General features: G+C 41.4%; 1 protein-coding gene across 11 annotated transcripts in view; it reads left to right on the top strand.

The window, feature by feature from the left end:
• LOC140737934 (LIM and calponin homology domains-containing protein 1-like) overlaps positions 1-19,351 on the top strand; it is a 356,743-nt gene that overhangs the window by 142,323 nt on the left and 195,069 nt on the right. For all 11 annotated transcript variants that reach the window (XM_073064758.1, XM_073064764.1, XM_073064756.1 and 8 more), the window contains exon 2: positions 9,033-9,103. In XM_073064758.1, the coding sequence (XP_072920859.1) occupies positions 9,033-9,103 (71 nt within the window). The remainder of the gene's footprint in view (positions 1-9,032; positions 9,104-19,351) is intronic.

The raw sequence follows: 19,351 nt of genomic DNA, 5'->3' as shown, positions 1-19,351 counted from the left end.
AGTGATGTAGGTGCTCATCTCCTGAAGTCATCTTGTGGATTCACAGTCTTTTGAAATATGTTTGAATACTTTTTCAACATTCATGTATAAGAATAATGGAGGGTTGACCAATAAAATAGTGCAACATAAATCACAGGTAATTGTTGTCAGATTTTGTTTTTCACATATATCTTGAGGAAGACTTCATCGGGTTTTAAGTGAAGATTGATCCTTTGGGGAAAATGGATATTTGCATATTGATGATGTAACAGTTGGCAGACATATGAACCGATGTAGAAATTTATTAGGTTGCTAGAGAAGTTTATATTCAAAGCAAAAAATAGAAATCAAAATCGACTTTTATAGGTAAATGGTGGTGTTGATAAAGTTCTTACTGTAGTGGACAAAATATCTTTGTTTTATGCTAACAAGAATGTATTTTTAGATTGTACCTGTTAAGATAGGAAGAAGTTCAAAGGCGCTTCAATGAGTGGTTCTCAAACAAAACTTGACATTGATTCACATGAAGAGTTGTTGGCGCATATGGAAATGAATTCCCAGATAATACTGGAAATATTTTTATAGGTCAGACAGCATGTGCAGAGTGAGGAAAATCCAATTACATATCAAGCAAGTTACTTTTTGTCAATGGATTAGTTAGTATTTGTCTGATGATAAAAGGACATCTGTTTCTGCTGCAAAGATGCTGTCTGACCTGTTGAATATTACCAGTATTTTCTATTTTAACTTTAGATTTCTAGCATTTATATAATACTTCATATTTGTGATTCAGATGTCAGGGCAGATCATGAAAAGGATGGTCAAAAAGAAAGACTTTTTGAAGACTCATAAAAGAGTCTTAAAAAATCTTGGGGTCCTAGTCTGTACTTCACTAAAAGTGGCAATGTAGGTTGATAGGCTTGCAAACAAAGTTTATGGCATGCACTTCGGAACACAGAATACCAAAGTTGGGACTTTATGTTGCAACTTTAGAAAATACTGCTTAGGGTGCACTTGGATATTTTGTGCAGTTCTGGTCACCACTGTTGGAAGGATGCATTTGCATTGGAGAGAGTAGGTTCACGAGGATTTTACCTGGATTGGAGGACTTCAGTTACAGGGTAAGATTGGACAGGTCTGCCTTGTTTATCCTGGAAAGAATGAGGCAGGGAAGTGACCTGAAAGAAGTATCCAAGATTATGAGAAACGTGACTAGTTAAGATCTTTTTACCCTCGTATCAATATCAAAAACAAGAGGGTATACATTTAAGGTGAGATGAAGGAGGTTTAAAGGGGGTCTGGGTGTAATTTTTTTTCATAGGGAATATTTGATATCTGGATCATGCTGCCAGAGGAGTTGGTAAAATCAGATTATTAGATGGTTGATATGCATTTAGACAGATATTTAAATAGACATGCAATAGATATTTAAATAGTATAGACAGGCAAAAAGACCAGCATGGGGTGGGGGGGGGGGGAGGGGTGTGTGTGTGTGTGTGTGTGTGTGTGTGTGTGATGGTGGGTCAAAGGGCACATTTCTGTGGTGAAATAGCTCTGGTAATTAATGGCTCTATCTGGAGGGGATTAGGAAGGGCATTCTGTAATTGAAGGTCTTGTCTGCTGAGGACACAGTGGTAAAAAAGGGGATGATGGGATGATTAAGTTTGGTCAGCAACTAGTAAAGGATACAATATTAGGGGGATAGGTGAGGCCAAGAAGAATTTCAAGAAAAACTTCTTAATCCAGGTGTAAATCAGGATGACTGGCTGAATTTTGTTTACATTAAATTTGGGGGGTGGGCAGGGGCGGGATGTACTGAGGGAGGTGAACCAGGAGATCCTTGGAATAGTTAAGAAAAAAGTAACAAAGGGATGGAGGAAGATTGAAAGTTTATTTAATTGTGTGAATTTCTAGTTCAAATCCAAATGCAAAATGGCACTAAAATATAATTTTCCACGAATATCCCTTATTTTACCAACATTCTTCTGGTCATCAACTATAATCTGTAATGCAAAGACCCAATTAATCACGGTCTGCCCTCAGCACAGCAACAGGGTGAAAGTGCCAACTTGTTGTTTGCCAAGCAGGTGGATTTCTGATTTGAAGCTCCCTTTCTTAAAATGAGCAAGTTTACTTGAAGAGTTGAAATTAAGTATTTTAATCTCTCATTATTTGCTCAGGGAGGTTACACAGCACATACATAATTACCAAATTGAAAAGTAGTCCTGCAATGTGATGTCTTTAGAAAATAGCTGTTGAGAATAGAGTATTTTTTCTAATGTTACTTTTCAGACTAAACCTTATAATCTAATCGGTCAATAGTGAACATTATGATAAAATAATTTCATTTTTGTAAGTGAAAGATTTCATTCTGGATAAAATTACATGAACTTGGGTAACACACATAATATGCTGGAGGAACTCAGCAGGCCAGGCAGCATTTATGGAAAAAAGCACAGTTGACGTTTTGGGCCGAAACCCTTCGGTAGGTCTGGGGAAAAAAGACTGAGGAGTAGATTTGAAAGGTGGGTAGAGGAGAGAGGAACACCAGGCCTAGGTGAAACTTGGGAAGGGATGGAGCAAAGAGCTAGGTGAAAGATTGCAGAGGGAAAAGGGGATGAGTAATGGTGAAGGTGGGGGACAGGAGGCATTACTGAAAGTTTGAGAAATCGATGTTCATGCCATCAGGTTATGGAATTTAAGATGTTGTTCCTCCAACCTAAGTGTAGCCTCATCATGACAGTGGAAGAGACCATTGATGGACATATTAGAATGAATTTGGGTTATAACACTTGCATTGAGTTTACTGTCAGTATTGCTAAGTCTCAAGTTTGCAGTGATACCAGTGATGTCCAAGTTCATTTACACAGAGATGAGTTGCCACAGTCCACAATTTTTGTTTGCAGTTTTACTGATTAATTTCTGAAGCAGTTTAATATGAAAGTTCAACTTTGTGAAGTTCTGAGAACATACTCAAGATATGAAAAACATCAGAAAATAAATGAAATATTTTTTCTTACTTCAGAAACTGTGGCAGAAAACAAACATAAAGTGACGCCTAGAGGCAGCAGTGAAAGAGATGGCTTGTGGTAGCAAGAGCAAGTGCTGTGCTATTTCATAGAAAATCATGGACTGTGGAAAATTATCTACTGAAATTCCTAGAAAACTATGATGCACTGTACATACAGAAGCGTTATTTGTTTTCTCTGTGCAAATTTATTGGCAAGTTGCTTAGTTTTAAGTGAATAATAAGGGCGACTAATCATCAGCAATCTCAAGGCGGTACTGGGAAATAAGTTTGCTGCTGGAGAAAGCAGAGTACAAGAAATGGCAGGAAGGGCTGGAAGAAGAACATGAGCTGGGTGTGAAGGAGGTGAACTATGAGAAATTGACCTCATACAGGAGACATTTGCATGAAAGCATCATTGGGTCATTTTAAGAAGTCTATTTCTGTTGGGATCTACAAACTCCTGTCACAGATGGTATGGTATTTCCTTTCAATTAATCATAAAACAATGGAGCCATAAAGCACAAAATAGGACCTTCAGTCTATGCTGATCCTCAATTACCATGTATATCAATCCCAAGTGATGCAGAGGAGCCATCTCCTATACAGACCATGTCCCAAACAATGAAGTACGAAGAACCGTCACCCAGCACATAAGACAGAATGAATGTCTACTGTCCATGGTAAAGAAGAGGTGGTATGGTCACACGACAAGATCAAGTGGACTCTCAAAGACCGTTCTGTAGGGAACAGTGCAGGGAAAAAGAAAAAGGGACAGGCAGAGGCAGCCAACATTGCAGAGTGGACTGGAGAGAGCTTTGCTGCAACCCAGGCCATGAGAGATGGAGGCAACTGGAACAGCCCATGTGCACAATGCCCCTGTGACCCAGGCAGATTGTGGGTTCCGTAATCGTAACTAATCCAAAATACCGGCAACTGGTCTCTGGCTTCTCTGTCTTGGCGATTCACATGTCCATCTCGATAAGTATTGTGAGAGTACCTGGCTGTAGTTTTTCTGTGTCTCCAGCCATGCTCTGGGTGAAAAAATTCTTCCTCAGACCCCCTCCAAACCACTTATCCTTTACTCTAAGCCTCTAATGTCCTCTAATCTTGGGGAAATGTTTCCTACCATGTATGTGCCTGCTTCAGACTCTTAGGCTCCAAGGAAACCAACCACAGTCAACCTAGACTCCAATCCTATGGATTTTGCCATTTTTGCAGAAATTAAAACTTTTCATTTTAACAATTTATAATCCTGGTGCTCAGAGTGTCATTGCATTGTAGATTCTTCATTGTGCTCCTGATGACTGAATCACAGTGGCTTCCGTGCTGTGAGTCACTGAGCAGTTGGCAGCAGATCTACAGCATTGCCAAAGCCTATATCTATCATGACTTCATATTTCCAAAGTGCAGACGGTGGCAGGACCCCCTTGCGTGTTAGCATTCAGAGTTGCAGCACGCCCTTGTCAAGTCCTACCTATCTGTAGCTTCGAAGTGAAGCTGCTATCTCTAACCACCTTACCAAGTTTATACTAGAACCGACAATCAGCCAGAAAGAACACACACAAAATACTGGAGGAACTCAGCGGGCCAGGCAGCTTCTATGGAAAAGAGTACAGTCGACATTTCGGGCCGAGACCCTTCAGCAGGACTGGAGAAAAAAAAAGAACTAATCGGAAGGATCCGTTCTAGAGGTTGATGGATGCTGCAATATGGAGATTAATTAACATAGAACATAGAAATCTCCAGCGCATTACAGGCCTTTCAGCCCACAATGTTGTGCCAGCCATGTAACCTACTCTAGAAACTGCTTAGAATTTCCCTACCTCATAGCCCTCTATTTTTCTAAGCTCCAAATACCTATCTGAGAGTCTCTTAAAAGACCCTGTTGTATCCGCTTCAACCACCATCGCTGGCAGTGCATTCCACGCAACCACCTCTGATATTCCCCCTTGTACCTACTTCCAAGCACCTTAAAACTATGCCCCCTCATGTTAGCAATGTTAGCCCTGGAGAAAAGCGTCTGGCTTGTCCACACGATCAATGCCTCTCATCATCTTATACACCGGTAAGATTCACAGGGACTGGTGAATTCATCTGTTTTATTTCTGCTTATCGTTCTCGCTACGTGCTAATGGAATATGTGCATCAGGATTTGTAACAATCTGACTTTATGTATAAAGTCCAAAGAAAACAAATCTAAAGAAACAACAGAGTGGTGCAGCAGTTACCGTTGTTGCTGCACTACCCCAGTGACCTGTGTTCAATCCTGGCCTCAGGTGCTAACTCTGTGGAGTGACATTTTCTCCCTGTGTGTTCTAGTGCTTCACTTTCCTCAAAGGCATGCTGATAGGTTAAATGGCTACTGTAAAATGGTCTGTAGTGTAGGTGATTGGCAGGAGAACAGGTGGGGAGCGGAAGATGTTGATTGGGCGAGAGAATGATACAGGGAAATATGGTGTTGGAATGAGACTGGTGAAAGTATTCTGAGTGCCTCGGTGTACTTAATGGATCAGTTGGGCTGTCCTCCCCTGTTGTAAGGAGATGGGAGCAAATGTACATTTTAGAAAATGAAAGGGCAAGAGAAGCTTGAGGCTATTAAAATAAAATCTCCATCCCTGACTCCAGGAATTACAGTCAATGAGTTACTTCCAGGGGCTAGCTGTAGCATTAGGGAATTAATACACACCTTCCATAATTTTTCAAAAATTTTAATATTTTTAAAATTAAAATTCTCTGTTAATTGGGGGGTATATTTGTGAGCTCCAGCTGTGGGAATTATAGCGCTGCAGTTCTGCTGCACAGATTGCTTGTGACCCATTTTCAAGTCATTTGCAACATATGGTTGATGCGTATTATTGTGTTCTGTCCCTTAAAGTTAAATCTTGATTCTTAAAATTCTATGGGGGGTTCTGGATGAAACCCTGCATTTTTACATTAAACTGCTCTGTAAATAAATGGCAAGCAAAGATATTTTCAATAAATACATTTCTTAGTAGACTGGGTAACAAAAAGTAGTAATTTTAGCATAAAATCAATTGCAAAAAATTCATCAGATTATGTAAAGTGCTTCTGCCATGTGCCTCTTTGACATTCTTAAATATTTAAAGAAAATTTGTTTGATGGGTTCCTTTTGTAACATTGATTCAAATGCAAATTTACAATAAACTTATGGTTATTTGAAATCAGATAAAAGGTACAAGAACCTGTTATTTATTGAAAGGATGATGACCTACTTTTTCCAAACCATGGCTCAATCTCCTGTAAATACACTGAAGTATAATCTTTCACACTGGCCCAGATTTTTTTTTAGATAGATAATCTTGGTACATTTTCTTCTATTGCCGCATCGTTATTTAGCAAGTTTTGTGTGCAATGAAATACTGGTCCCTTTGAAAAAGTACTTGAACCAGTCACATAAGCACTATCAACACACACAAAATGCTGGTGGAACACAGCAGGCCAGGCAGCATCTATAGGGAGAAGCGCTGTTGACGTTTCAGGCCGAGACCCTTCGTCAGGACTAACCGAAAGAAAAGATAGTAAGAGATTTGAAAGTAGTGGGGGGAGGGGGAAATGCGAAATGATAGGAGAAGACCGGAGGGGGTGGGATGAAGTTAAGAGCTGGAAAGGTGATTGGCGAAAGTGACACAGAGCTGGAGAAGGGAAAGGATCATGGGTCGGGAGGCCTCAGGAGAAAGAAAGGGGGGGGAGCACCAGAGGGAGATGGAGAACAGGCAAACAACTAAATATGTCAGGGATGGGGTAAGAACGGAAGTTAGAAAAGTCAATGTTCATGCCATCAGGTTGGAGGCTACCCAGCCGGTATATAAGGTCTTGTTCCTCCAACCTGAGTTTGGATTCATTTTGACAATAGAGGAGGCCACGGATAGACATATCAGAAAAGGAATGGGACGTGGAATTAAAATGTGTGGCCACTGGGAGATCCTGCTTTTTCTGGCGGACCGAGCGTAGGTGTTCCGCAAAACAGTCTCCCAGTCTGCGTCGGGTCTTACCAATATATAAAAGGCCACACCGGGAGCACCGGACACAGTATACCACACCAGCCGACTCACAGGTGAAGTGTCACCTCACCTGGAAGGACTGTCTGGGGCCCTGAATGGTGGTGAGGGAGGAAGTGTAAGGGCAGGTGTAGCACTTGTTCCGTTTACAAGGATAAGTGCCAGGAGGGAGATCGGTGGGAAGGGATAGGGGGGACGAGTGGACAAGGGAGTCGCGTAGGGAGCGATCCCTGTGAAAAGCAGAAAGGGGGGGGGAGGGAAAAATGTGTTTGGTAATGGGACATAAGCACTATGTCTGGATGAACAGTTTAGAGGCTGGGTTCCTGGCAGTGAGTGACTCCCAAAAGCCTTTCCCCACCTACAATACCTAAGTCTGCAGTGGGGTGAAATGTTTTCCACTTCCCTGCGTAAGTGCTACTCCAACAAACTCAAGAAGTTTGACCCCAGTAAGGATAAAACGGTCTGTTTAATTGGTATCCAGTGGTGAACTCTAAACATTTACTGCTTAATCCACCAGCACCCTGTGGTTGCTGTGTGACCCATCTGCAAGACTTACTTACTTACTGTCCATTACACTGCTGGCGATTAGGGCTGCATTGAAGGTCTTCCATCTCTGGCAGTGTTCAGGTCTTCCTTCATCATGTCATAGAGAAGTATAGCACAGAGACAGGCCCTTCGGCCCATCTAGTCCATGCCAAAACCATTTAAACTGCCAGTAGCTTCCTCTCGATTTTCACTACCATCAGTCATGCAAGTCCTGGGTGGAGACTCAAGAATATCGCCACACTCAGATGTAGAAGGATTCTTCATTGCTGTTTCTGTAACAATTTAGTTTTACCAGTCAGGGTTGTTATTGCCCTGGGCTGAACCCCCCCCCCCCCCCCGAACTTGGAGGTCCGGTGGACCACTTATAATCTGGCCTCCACCCTTTGACCTGTTTGGCACGGGTGACCCCAACAAGAGCTAAAGCACAAGGCCTTGATTCCAGCCAGCATCGCTCTCTGGGTCATTGAGGCACGCAAGCCCCCAAACCACCTAAAGGTTGTGCTCCTCTTGGAGGCATCTGCAGGACGAATGGCTATAATTCACCTCAGTTTCTTAAAAAAAAAATTCAGACCCATAACCTCTACTACCCAAAGGTGGAGAGCAGCAGGCACATGGAGTATAATTACTGCAAAGTTCTTCAAAGTCATAGTCTTTCCTGACCTCCCTCTTCATCTCTGAGATTCCCTCGGCAACAGCAGCCCAGAAGTACCTTTGCTTGACAGGGAACTAAACTTATCTTTGCATGGGTAGTTAGGATGGGCAATGAGTCTTTAACATCAAGGTGCAATTTGACTGTATGACAATAGGGAACCTGGTAAAACTGAAGTAAGTGGACAGCAAGGGGAAGATCCTCCAGTGGGTGAAATCAGACCTTGTACAAAGGGAGGTGATTGTGGCTGCTGAAGGTCATTCATCCTAAACCCATGAACTCCACCTGTGAGAAGGACAAGCCTTCAGGCATGAGGAAACACTGTCATCAGCAGTTTCCCCCCACGCACATTCTGTCAGGTATTCTGACAGAAGTTGGTAATTCTGCAGTTCTTTTACATGTTTCTTGTAATGTTGTCAAAAATAAAACTCTACTTTCAAGAGGTAAAGTTATGACAAAATTATATTCCCAACATGAACCCAAAAGCAATGCCTTCTATTTTTGCACGATTCCAGAGGAAGGGAGTTCCAGCTGATATCAGACCTCCATTTGGATATGCTTTACACGGAGTGGACTGAGGACAGATACTTTCCCATGATTATAGTCCGACCTGAGTTCTGCTCCTTTGTCTTACAGTCTTACAGAATGGAATTGAGAGGGAAATGGATCAGCCATGATGAAATGGCAGAGCAGACTCGATGGGTCAAATAGCCTCATTTTGCTCATGTCTTACGGGGTCTTAGTAAACATCATTGTAATTTGTTGATATAAATGAAAATTGAGTTAGTTATTCATATTCCTGCTAATAGTTTTCCTTTCTCATCTACAGCAAGTAACAGGCAGAAGTTTTGGTGATAAAGACTTTCGAACAGGCCTGGAAAATGGGATTTTACTTTGCGAGTAAGTAATTAATGCTTCTTCATCAAGAAATTTATTCAAGAAAAACAACTAGATAGAGTAAGTGAGACGTACTGTTCTCATTTGATGCAGAGACTAATTTAGCCATTTTGCTGTTTTACTAGGGTCAGAGTTCTGCCAGAATTCAGAACTTTTGGAGCATGTTTAAAGTTTATTTATATATTGGTCCCAAAGTTTACACAATATGGAACAAGTTTTATGGCCTGGAGTGACTGAACTTTTAAGCAATTATTGCCCACTTTTTAATTAAATAGAAATAAAACTTGCTAAGTCAATTGCTGTAAGAATGGCTATAGCCAAAAGATACACAGGCTCATAGTTGACCTTTAGTATATTCTGTGGTGATGCTGTTTTCCAGTGCAAGTCACATTGTGTATTATAATTGCTGGCTGTGGAATTTACTGTTTCATAGTCTATAACAAATGAAATACTTAAACTGAAAGAGCCCATATAGTTTGCCCTCTGTTTCTAACATTGCAAAAGCCTGCCTTCCTAATGGTGCCAGTACCTACAAATAACAGAAGCAACGATTCTGTGCCTGGTCACCAGCTGTTACACACAATGATGTCTGAACTTAAAGTATATTTGCATTGATGTTAAAAATATAGACAGTGACACTGGAGCACTGACCAGAACATTATGTTGGTTGAACCTACTTATGGGCCTGTAATGCAGGTATGTTTGAGTTGGGTCAGCAGGTTGGAAGGATAAAGTAATTATTTTGAAACCTCAGATTATTAACTAATCCTGCAATTTCCTGACATCTGGTAGATATGTGAAGCCACAAACAGAACCTGGCAAGTGAACGAATTGGATCTTTGTTTTGTTTTTAAACACTGTGAGCACAGATTCCAAACTAATAGTTTATCATCAAAATACTTTAAAAATCTGTCAACAGATTCTGTTATTCTAATGATGAAGTGAATTACAGTCTGAAGAATTAGTGTTAACAGAATAAAACATGCTTATCTGTAACAGATGAATTCCGCTATTGCCTTGGGTCCAATCAAAGCACAGCAAGGCTTCTGTGAACCTTTGTTCTTTGCATTTCTGCAGTAGGTTAGAAAAACTTATAGTGCTGATGTCAGTTTGCAAATATGCAATGCTTATTTTATCAAGATATTGGCCTGATTTCTCCTCTTCCCACTGCCGTGCGGACAGGGCAGGAATTTTAGCTACTGCCCTGACCCTGCCATGACCCTGGCCTGGTTTCCTTAGTGGAAGGTCGGTAAATGTGCAGGGAAGTCTCCTGCCAGAAACAAAATTTCTTCCACTGGCTATAAGGAAAATAGCAAGGCATAGGCACACCACGGGATCTTCCCGCATCTCGATTTTCCACCCAGCCAGTGATCAAGGTAGTTTTCCAGGTCTTGTTTTCTTCCTCACAAGAGGTATTAGAGATATATCATCCCCAGTTGCGAGTTCCTGCAGTGGAAGGAAGATTGGAAGGCAGGGAAATGATATGGCTTTTCTTCAGCCATAATTTACTTGGGGATGTGGCACCTAGTGGCTATTCTGGTGTGGGTGTCAGGAACGATAATGAAGTTCTGGGCAGGAGGGCCTACATGTCTGTGTGTCAACTATGGCTCTGTTGGTAGTCTTACTATATCTTGGTTCAATTCCCACTCAAACCTTAAGGGAATTTAATTTAACACTCTATTGTAGTTTGAAAAGGATACTAAAATATCAGAGATTCTTCATTTTCAGGTGTGATGGTAACACAAGGCCCCAAACAGGTACACATAAAATAATTCATGGACGATTTCAAAGAAGTTATCCCAAGTGTTTTGCCCGAAGTTTAACCTGCATTCAAATTACTAAAACAGGCTCTCTGATTGCTATTGAATTGTGTTTTATGTGAGAATACTTTCTGAAAAATTAGCTGCCTTCTTTCCTTAGATTACAACCTTGAATGCACTTAAAAAGACGCAGTGCTTTTGGTTTAAAGTGTGCAGTGACTTGCTGAAGGCATTATTCTGTATGAAAGTGTTTCCTACCTTGACCTAATTTCTGAATTTCCCCGTAGTTATCTCCCTCAGCTCGGGTGAGGAGCGGAAAGAAACTTGCAAACAGTAGTATAGATGTCTAAAATTTGTCTAGAGTGTGATTTTTGACAGTCACTGTTTACTTTCTGAAAAGAAGTTCAACTTTTATGAATGCCAAAGGCTTAAACTGAAGGTTATGAACCTGGAGTCATAGACAACCGTTCTCTACTACATACTCACAGCTTAATCTGCACAATGCCCACAGTGGAGGCTTGACCTTTCTTGGCATCAACCAGCATCCATTATTTTCTCCCAATGTCTGTTTGCCCATATCTGACACTCCCAATGGATGACATAGGATTCCAATGCACGTCTCCCCAGGTAACACAGGTATAAGCATTCAACACTTGATGAACCCAAGTTTCACAGGGGGTATCTTCTTAGCTCCGTTTCTCAGAGGAACGGTGGCAACATAGGCTCTGCTTCCCCGTGAGACTCCTCAGTTGCATATGTGACCTCAGAAAGCCTCAGGTACAGGATCAGACATGTACTTGTGTTGCTTTCACAGTGGAAATCAAGGTAACACGCTCAGAATCAATTCAGGTCACATCGGCTGGAAAACAGCTTGCTGATCACCACTCTCTACAAAACCATCACATCGTCAGAGCAAACAGAGTAGGACCAGGAATTTGTCTGCATTGCAGGCTTGCTTAGAGTGCACTCCTGTTCCTGCTGAGGGTGCCCTGGCAACTTTCTGGCAGGAGTTTTAGGCTACGGCGCAGGAGGGTTTCAGGGTAGGAAACGATCCTGTATTGGAAGGGACATGCCTTTTTCAATGGTGTGTCCCTGTAGTAAACATGCTCACTGTCCTCTGTCCTGGCCTCCTTGAACAGAGGACATCTGCTCTCTGGGTGATCAACCTGTGTCATCAGCCTCTCAAGGTTCTTGTTGCCAAAACTGAATCACTTGGAAATCACTAGGTCACTCTGTAAAGGCTGGAATAATGATGGGATCGCAGTGTGCTTGTACTCTCAGCTGCATGTGTGAGGATTGGCGGCAGGGAGAAACTCAACAGCTTACGCCTGCGGTTCCTGAAACAGTGATGTGAAAAAAGCTGTGCTTTGATTAATATTAACATACTTATTGATCTTTTAAAAGCAATCTCTAAAACAGCAATAAGAAGTCAGGCAGTGATGATTCAATGCTCAAAAAGTGACACCAGCGAAGCTTTAGCACTGTATGTCGCCTATATTTCTATCTTTTTTAACATTATTGCTTTGGCTGTCACAGCTTTACTCTCGATGTGACCTGATCAGGCCTTTGTATGGTTGAATCTAAACATCTGACCCAATATATTCCACGCCTCTATTTATAAAGACTCATATTCCACTTATGTCTCTGGTTAACTGCTACCTTTTAGTGTCCTACATAAGTGAATCTGTAGAGCTCTTTGCACTCTGTTCCAAGCGTCAATCTATTTAAATAATATGCTCTGCCTCAATCTACCTGTTTAATTCCAACAAAGATATTATTGGTGGTGGATAAACAGTTCCTCATCATGAGTTTATATATTTCCTTCAGTGTTATGGATACTGAGTAAGTTAATCTTCCGTTGCTGGCTATAGTGTGGTCAGTTACATAGGCAGTAAACTGGTGAGCATCAAGGAGTAATTTTTCCAGCAGCTGGAATTATTCCTTCCACAAATGCAGATTGCTGTGATCGTCAGAGGTCTAGTCCCAGGATACCTCGGCAGGAATTCCTCAAGAGTGCTCCTAGACCCAAGTATCTTGGTGTACTTGGGTTTTCAGAAGGCCTTTGACAAGGTGCCGCACATGAGGCTGCTTAGCAAGATAAGAGCCCATGGAATTACAGGGGAGTTACTAGCGTGGGTGGAACATTGGCTGACTGGCAGAAAACAGAGAGTGGGAATAAAGGGACCCAATTCTGGCTGGCTGCCGGTTACCAGTGGAGTTCCACAGGGGTCAATGTTGGGACCGCTGCTTTTTACAATGTATGTCAATGATTTGGACTATGGGATTAATGGATTTATGGCTAAATTTGCCAATGATACAAAGATAGGTGGAGGAGCAGGTAGTGTTGAGGAAACAGAGAGCCTGCAGAGAGACTTATATAGTTTAGGGGAATGGGCAAAGAAGTGGCAAATGAAATACAATGTTGGAAAGTGTATGGTCATGCACTTTGGTGGAAGAAATAAACAGGCAGAATATTATTTAGATGGGGAGAGAATTCAAAATGCAGACATGCAAAGGGATTTGGGAGTCCTTGTGCAGGATACCCTAAAGGTTAACCTCCAGGTTGAGTTGGTGAAGAAGGTGAATTCAATGTTGGCATTCATTTGTAGAGGTATAGAATATAAGAGCAGGGATGTGATATTGAGGCTGTATAAGGTATTTGTGAGACCACACTTGGAGTATTGTGTGCAGTTTTGGGCTCCTTATTTTAGAAAGGAAATACTGACATTGGAGAAGGTTCAGAGAAGATTCACAAGAATGATTCCAGCAATGAAACGATTTTTGTATGAGGAAAGTCTGGCAGCTCTTGGGCGGTATTCCCTGGAGTTCAGGAGAATGAGGGTGGATCTCATAGAAACATTCCGAATGTTAAAAGGCCTGAACAGTTTAAATATGGCAAAGTTATTTTCCATGACAGGGGAGTCTAGGACAAGAGGACATGAATTCAGGTTTGAAGGACGTCCAGTTAGAATAGAGATGCGGAGAAATTACTTTAGTCAGAAGGTGGTAAATCTATGGAATTTGTTGTGGAAGCCAAGTCATTGGGTGCATTTAGGCAGAGAAAGATAGGTTCTTGATTAGCTAGAGCATTAAAGGGTATCGGGAGAAGGCAAGGGAATGGGGATTACTGGAAGAATTGGATCAGCCCATGATTGAATGGTGGAGCAGACTTGATGGGCCAAATGGCCTACTTCTGTTCCTAGATCTTATGGTCTTATGGTCTAATCTTCCTGAACTGGAGGGGGACTAAAATCCTAGCAGGTGCTGCAAGGCGGAGTTTAAAGAAGAGTTGCAGGGTTATTGGAACCAGAGTGCCAGAACAAATAGGGAAGAGGTTTTGGAGACAAATGTTGCTAAGGCCTCAGACAAAGTGAGGAATCAAAAGGTTGAGCTTGCTGTGACTAATGTCCTGTGCTGCATATATTTCAGGGCATGGATCAACACTTGGAATTATGATATTGTAGCTGTTAGTGAGACGGTTGCAGGAGGGGCAGGACTGGCAGCTCAATAATCTGGGGTTCTGCTGTTTTAGATGTGACAGAGCAGGAGAGATTAGTGGAGGAGGAGTGGTGTTACTAGTCAGGGAAAATGTCAAGGCAATAGTCGGTCAGGACAGACTGGAAAATTGTCTAACGATGTGTTATGGTTGGAACTGAGGAATAAGAAAAGTATAACCACATTAATGGAGTTAAATTACAGACCACCCAACATCTTGAGAGATTTAGAGGAACAAATTTGTAATGAGATCGCAGACTGTTGGAAGAAACATAAGGTTGTTACAGTAGGTGATTTTAACTTTCCGCATATTGACTGGGAATCCCATACTGTAAAAGGACCGGATGGGACAGTGTTCGTCAAGTGTGTTCAGGAAAGTTCCCTTAATCAGTACATACAAGTCCCAACAAGAGTGTGTGTGATACTTGTTCTGCTATGGAATGACACAAAGCAGGTGACAGAAGTTTGTGTCGGGGAATACTTTGAATTCAGTGATCACAATGCCATTATTTTCAAAGTAAATATGCAAAAAGCTAGGTCTGGTCCATTGGTTGAGATTGTAAATTGGAGAAAGGTCAATGTTGATGGTATTAGTATTGATCTGGCAAGTGTGGATTGGGACAGGCTGTTTTCCAGCAAAGGTGTAATTGGAAGGTGGGAGGCCTTCAAAAGTGAGGTTTTGAGAATACAAAGCTTGTATGTGCCTGTTAGAATAAAAGGTAAAGATAATAGGTGTAAGGAACCTATGTTTTCAAGAGGTATTGAGGCTCTGGCTAAGAGAGACAGTGGTTGTTGTCTACATGGACTTTAGCAAGTCATTTGACAAGGCCCCACATGGGAGGTTGGTCAAGAAGGTTCAGTCACTTGGCATTCAAGATGAAGTAGTGAATTGGATTAGACATTGTCTTTGTGGGAGAAGCTGGAGAGTGGTAGTAGTGGTTGCCTTTTTGCCTGGAGGCCTGTGATTAGTGGAGTGCCACAGGGATCAGTGCTGGGTCCATTGTTTGTCATCTGTATTAACGATCTGGATGATAATGTCAGTAACTGGATCAGCAAATTTTCCGATGACACCAAAAAAATGGCGTCACAGGTCCATAAGGTCATAAAGAAAGCTTCTGGCACATTGACCTTCATAAATCAAAGTGTTGAGATGTTGAATATGTATAAGTCATTGGTGAGGGTGAACCTGGAGTATTATGTGCAGTTTTGGTCACCGACCTACAGGAAAGATGGAAATAAGGTTGAAAGAATACAGAGAAAATTTACAAGGATGTTGCCGGGTCTGGAGGAGCTGAGTTATAAGATTGAATAGGCTAGGACTTTATACATTGGAACTTAGAAGGCTGAGAGGAGATTTGGTAAAGGTGTACAACATTATGAGTGGTATAGATAGGGTAAATGCAAGCAGGCTCTTTCCATGAAGGTTGGGTGGGACTACAACTAGAGGTCATGGGTTAAGGGTGAAAGGTGAAAAGTTTAAGGGGAACAGGAGGGGAAACCTCTTCACTCAGAGAGTCATGACAGTGTGGAACGACCTGCCAGAGCAAGTGGTGCAGGCAAGCTCAATTTCAATGTTTAAGAGAAGTTTGGATAGGTACATGGATGATAGGGGTATGGAGAGCAATGTCCCTGTGCAGGTTGATAGGCAGTTTAAATGGTTTGGCACAGACTAGATGGGCTGAAAGGCCTGCTTCTGTGTTGTACTTTTCAATGACTCTATAACTACTTAATTAACAGCCTCCCTTCCATGAAAAGACAGGAGTGGAGATGTTGGCTGACAGTTTCACAATGTTCAGTTGCAATCACAAATGCCCTGACCATGCAGCTGTCTGTGCTTGCATTAAACAGGATCAAGCGTGCACTGACAGTGCGAAACACTGCCAGGCAAAGATCATCACCAGCGAGAGAGAATCGAGCCTCCTCGTCTTGATGTTTAATGGCACTCCTCTCACTGTGCCCACTATATCCTCTCAGTCATTCAGAAAAGCAAATTGCTTTTATACTTAGGAACAAAGAAACAAATGTCTTTTCCAAGTAAAATGTTGCAATGAATTTAAACTTTAGCATGACCAAAGGATACTTTGGTTGAAAAGTGAATGTAATGTCAGAGCTAACATCTTCTGCTGATCAAAACTGTGGGCATCCTGCAGATGAGATGTTGTTTCTGGGCACAGGGAATTGCTTGTTCTGTTACAGTCCTTGGGATTCTGTATATACCTTAACCCGAATCGGGAAGATCTATCGCTTGTATGAAACTATTAATATATAATACTAACATATACATAGGTTCTAAACCATTTTAATGTGTGTTTTTATATTTTTAAGTTAATATGAAAATATTCTTGTTTCAGAAGCGAAAAGAAAATGAAACTGAGATCCATCTTTGAGTTATCCAAATGATTTTGAAAATGGCAAACGAGAAACTTTCTTCCGAAGATGTTGCCTGATCTGCTGAGTTCCTCCAGCATTTTGTGTGTGTTGATTTTGAAAATAGCATGTGTTTTTGGGAGAATTATCTTGCCATAATGTTTTCAGGAATAAATGTTTCTGGAGCCTTTGAGGGTGTTTTTAACATAGTAATTTTAAGTCTTTTTTATAATTAGAAGGTACAGGATGGGGAAGTTTTTCTTAAATGCAGTAAGGGGTTAGTGCAGGAAAGTGGCTCCATTTTCTTTCAAATATGGGATCGTGTAAGTTGGAAAGAAATATGCAGGGAGTACAGGACTGATTATTTTTTTGGGATGTTTAATATTTATATTAATATTTAATGTGGCAAAGCCACTTTAAAAGTATGGTGTCCAAATGAAATATCAGAAGGTCTACTTTATAGTTCCTTCAATAGTAACTCAATAAGACGACTCTTGTATCCTCTAACAACTTCACTGCACATCCTTCTTCACAACCTAGTGTTTATTGTACTTGGCATGCACACAGCATTACTGATAGAAAGGCTAAGGATCTACATAATTTAGGATGCAAGTTAATAAACAGCTGAATGTAATTAGAATGAAGTCTCAAGTATGTGAAAAAGTTCATAGTAGTCTTGAGTTTTGCCTTTATGGTTTACAATACTATTCAATGAATTACAACTTTGCTGCTCACTTCATGTTATCCTTGAGTTAATTACAAATTGATTGTGTACATTATTAATAGGACCGTATAATATACATTACATATCACATATTGATTTAGTAGAGCTAAAGGATATTATTCTTTGATATGAGGTATAACCTTTGGGAGGCAATGGTGGATGATAATTGTTTCCAGGCGTTCCGTTTATTTGTTTATGTCATTATTCTCAAATAGAGCCTCAGAGGACTTATTGCACGTTATAACTGCATTGATTTATCCTCAATTCTTGGCTATATGAAATGGTACAAAAATATTTTGATGAAGAAGTGATTAATCAATGTTCTATACCTGAGTTATTCCTCTGGCATACTGAAAGTAAAGTTGAACTGATAAGGTATGTTGTCAGCAAGAATTTTTTTCCCTCTTAAAAGGCTTTTGATTCAAAACATTTACTTAGATAGGGCTATTCAGTATCAAATCATATGTAGAGAAAGAAGGATGAGTAGAAATTGGATACAGATCATCCAAGGTTTTATGGAATAGAAGGCTCAAGAAGCCTAATGCCCTGCTCATGCTCTATGCTGCTGAGATGTAGGACTTTGAAAACTTGAAGATCATAGTGAGGCAAACAGTGGGGAGATATCAGGTTGTTGAAAGTAGATTGGCCCATGTTCTAAATAGCACTGAAGACAAATGTGGAATCTTGCCTTTTCTTTCTCTTTTCTTTTTTTCTTCTTACAGAAACATCTGCATGGTACTATTCCAAGTAAAATAAATGGAAAAATTAAAGACATTTCAGAATAAACTGAGATAAAGGCATTCTTCACGAAAGAACTAACCAATCCTCTTCACCACCACCCTCCTCCGTCTGGCAGAATAGGTTTTCATCCTCAACAATTTTTCCTTTGTCTCCTCCCACTTTCTCCAGACTCAAGGGGTAGCCATGGGCCCCAGCCATGCCCACTTCTTCATTAGCTATGTATAACAGTCCACGTTCTAAGCCTTTCTGGGTAGTTCTTCCCCAACTCTTCCTGCGCTACATTGACGAATGCATTGTTGCTGCTTTATGCACCCATGTTGAGCTCTTCAATTTCTTTAACTTTGCCTGCAGCTTTCATCCTGTCCTTAAATTCACTCGGTCCATTTCTGACACCTCTCTCCTCTTTCTCGATCTCTCTGTCTCCATCTCTGTAGACAAACTGTCTACCTACATCTTTTAAAAATCTAACGATTCACGTGGTTATGTTGACTATACCTTCTCCCACCCCACCTCCTACCTCCAGATCCCTTTCCAGGACATCTGAAATGTCTTCTTCCTTTAAAGAACAGGGTTTCTCTCGTTGTCCTCACCCACATCTCCTCTATTTCTCATAAGCCTGTGCTCACCACCTTAACAGTGACAGAGTTCCTCTTCTCCTTACCTACTACCCCCTGAACCTCCACGTCCAACTTATCATGCTCCACAACATTCGTCATCTCCAAAGGGATCCTACCACCAAATATATCTTTACCTCTCCCCCACACCTCCCTGCATTCCACAGGGATTGCTACCTCCACGATTCCCTTGTCCATCCCGCTAATCTCCCACCTGGCCCTTATCCTTGCAAGCAGCCAAAGTGCTATACTTGCCCATTTGCCTCCTTCCTCACTGCCACTCAGGGCCCCAAACGGTCCTTCCAGGTGAGGCAACACTTCACCTGCAAATTCGCTGGGGTTGTCTATCATGTCTGGTTCTCCCAGTCTGGCCTCCTCTACATTGCTAAGACCCACCCTAAATTGGGGTACCACTTCGTTGAGCACCTCGACTCTATTTGCCACAAGTGGAACTTTCCTGTGGCCAAACATTTTAATTCCAATTCCCATTCCTGTTCCGACATGTCAGTCCATGGCCTCCACTTGTGCCAAGATGTGGCCACCCTTAGGG

The sequence above is a fragment of the Hemitrygon akajei genome, chromosome 13, assembly GCF_048418815.1.
Source record: "Hemitrygon akajei chromosome 13, sHemAka1.3, whole genome shotgun sequence".
Classification (NCBI taxonomy): Eukaryota; Metazoa; Chordata; class Chondrichthyes; order Myliobatiformes; family Dasyatidae; genus Hemitrygon; species Hemitrygon akajei.
Note: the sequence above shows the minus strand (reverse complement) of the source record. Positions and strands in the feature narration are given on the sequence as shown.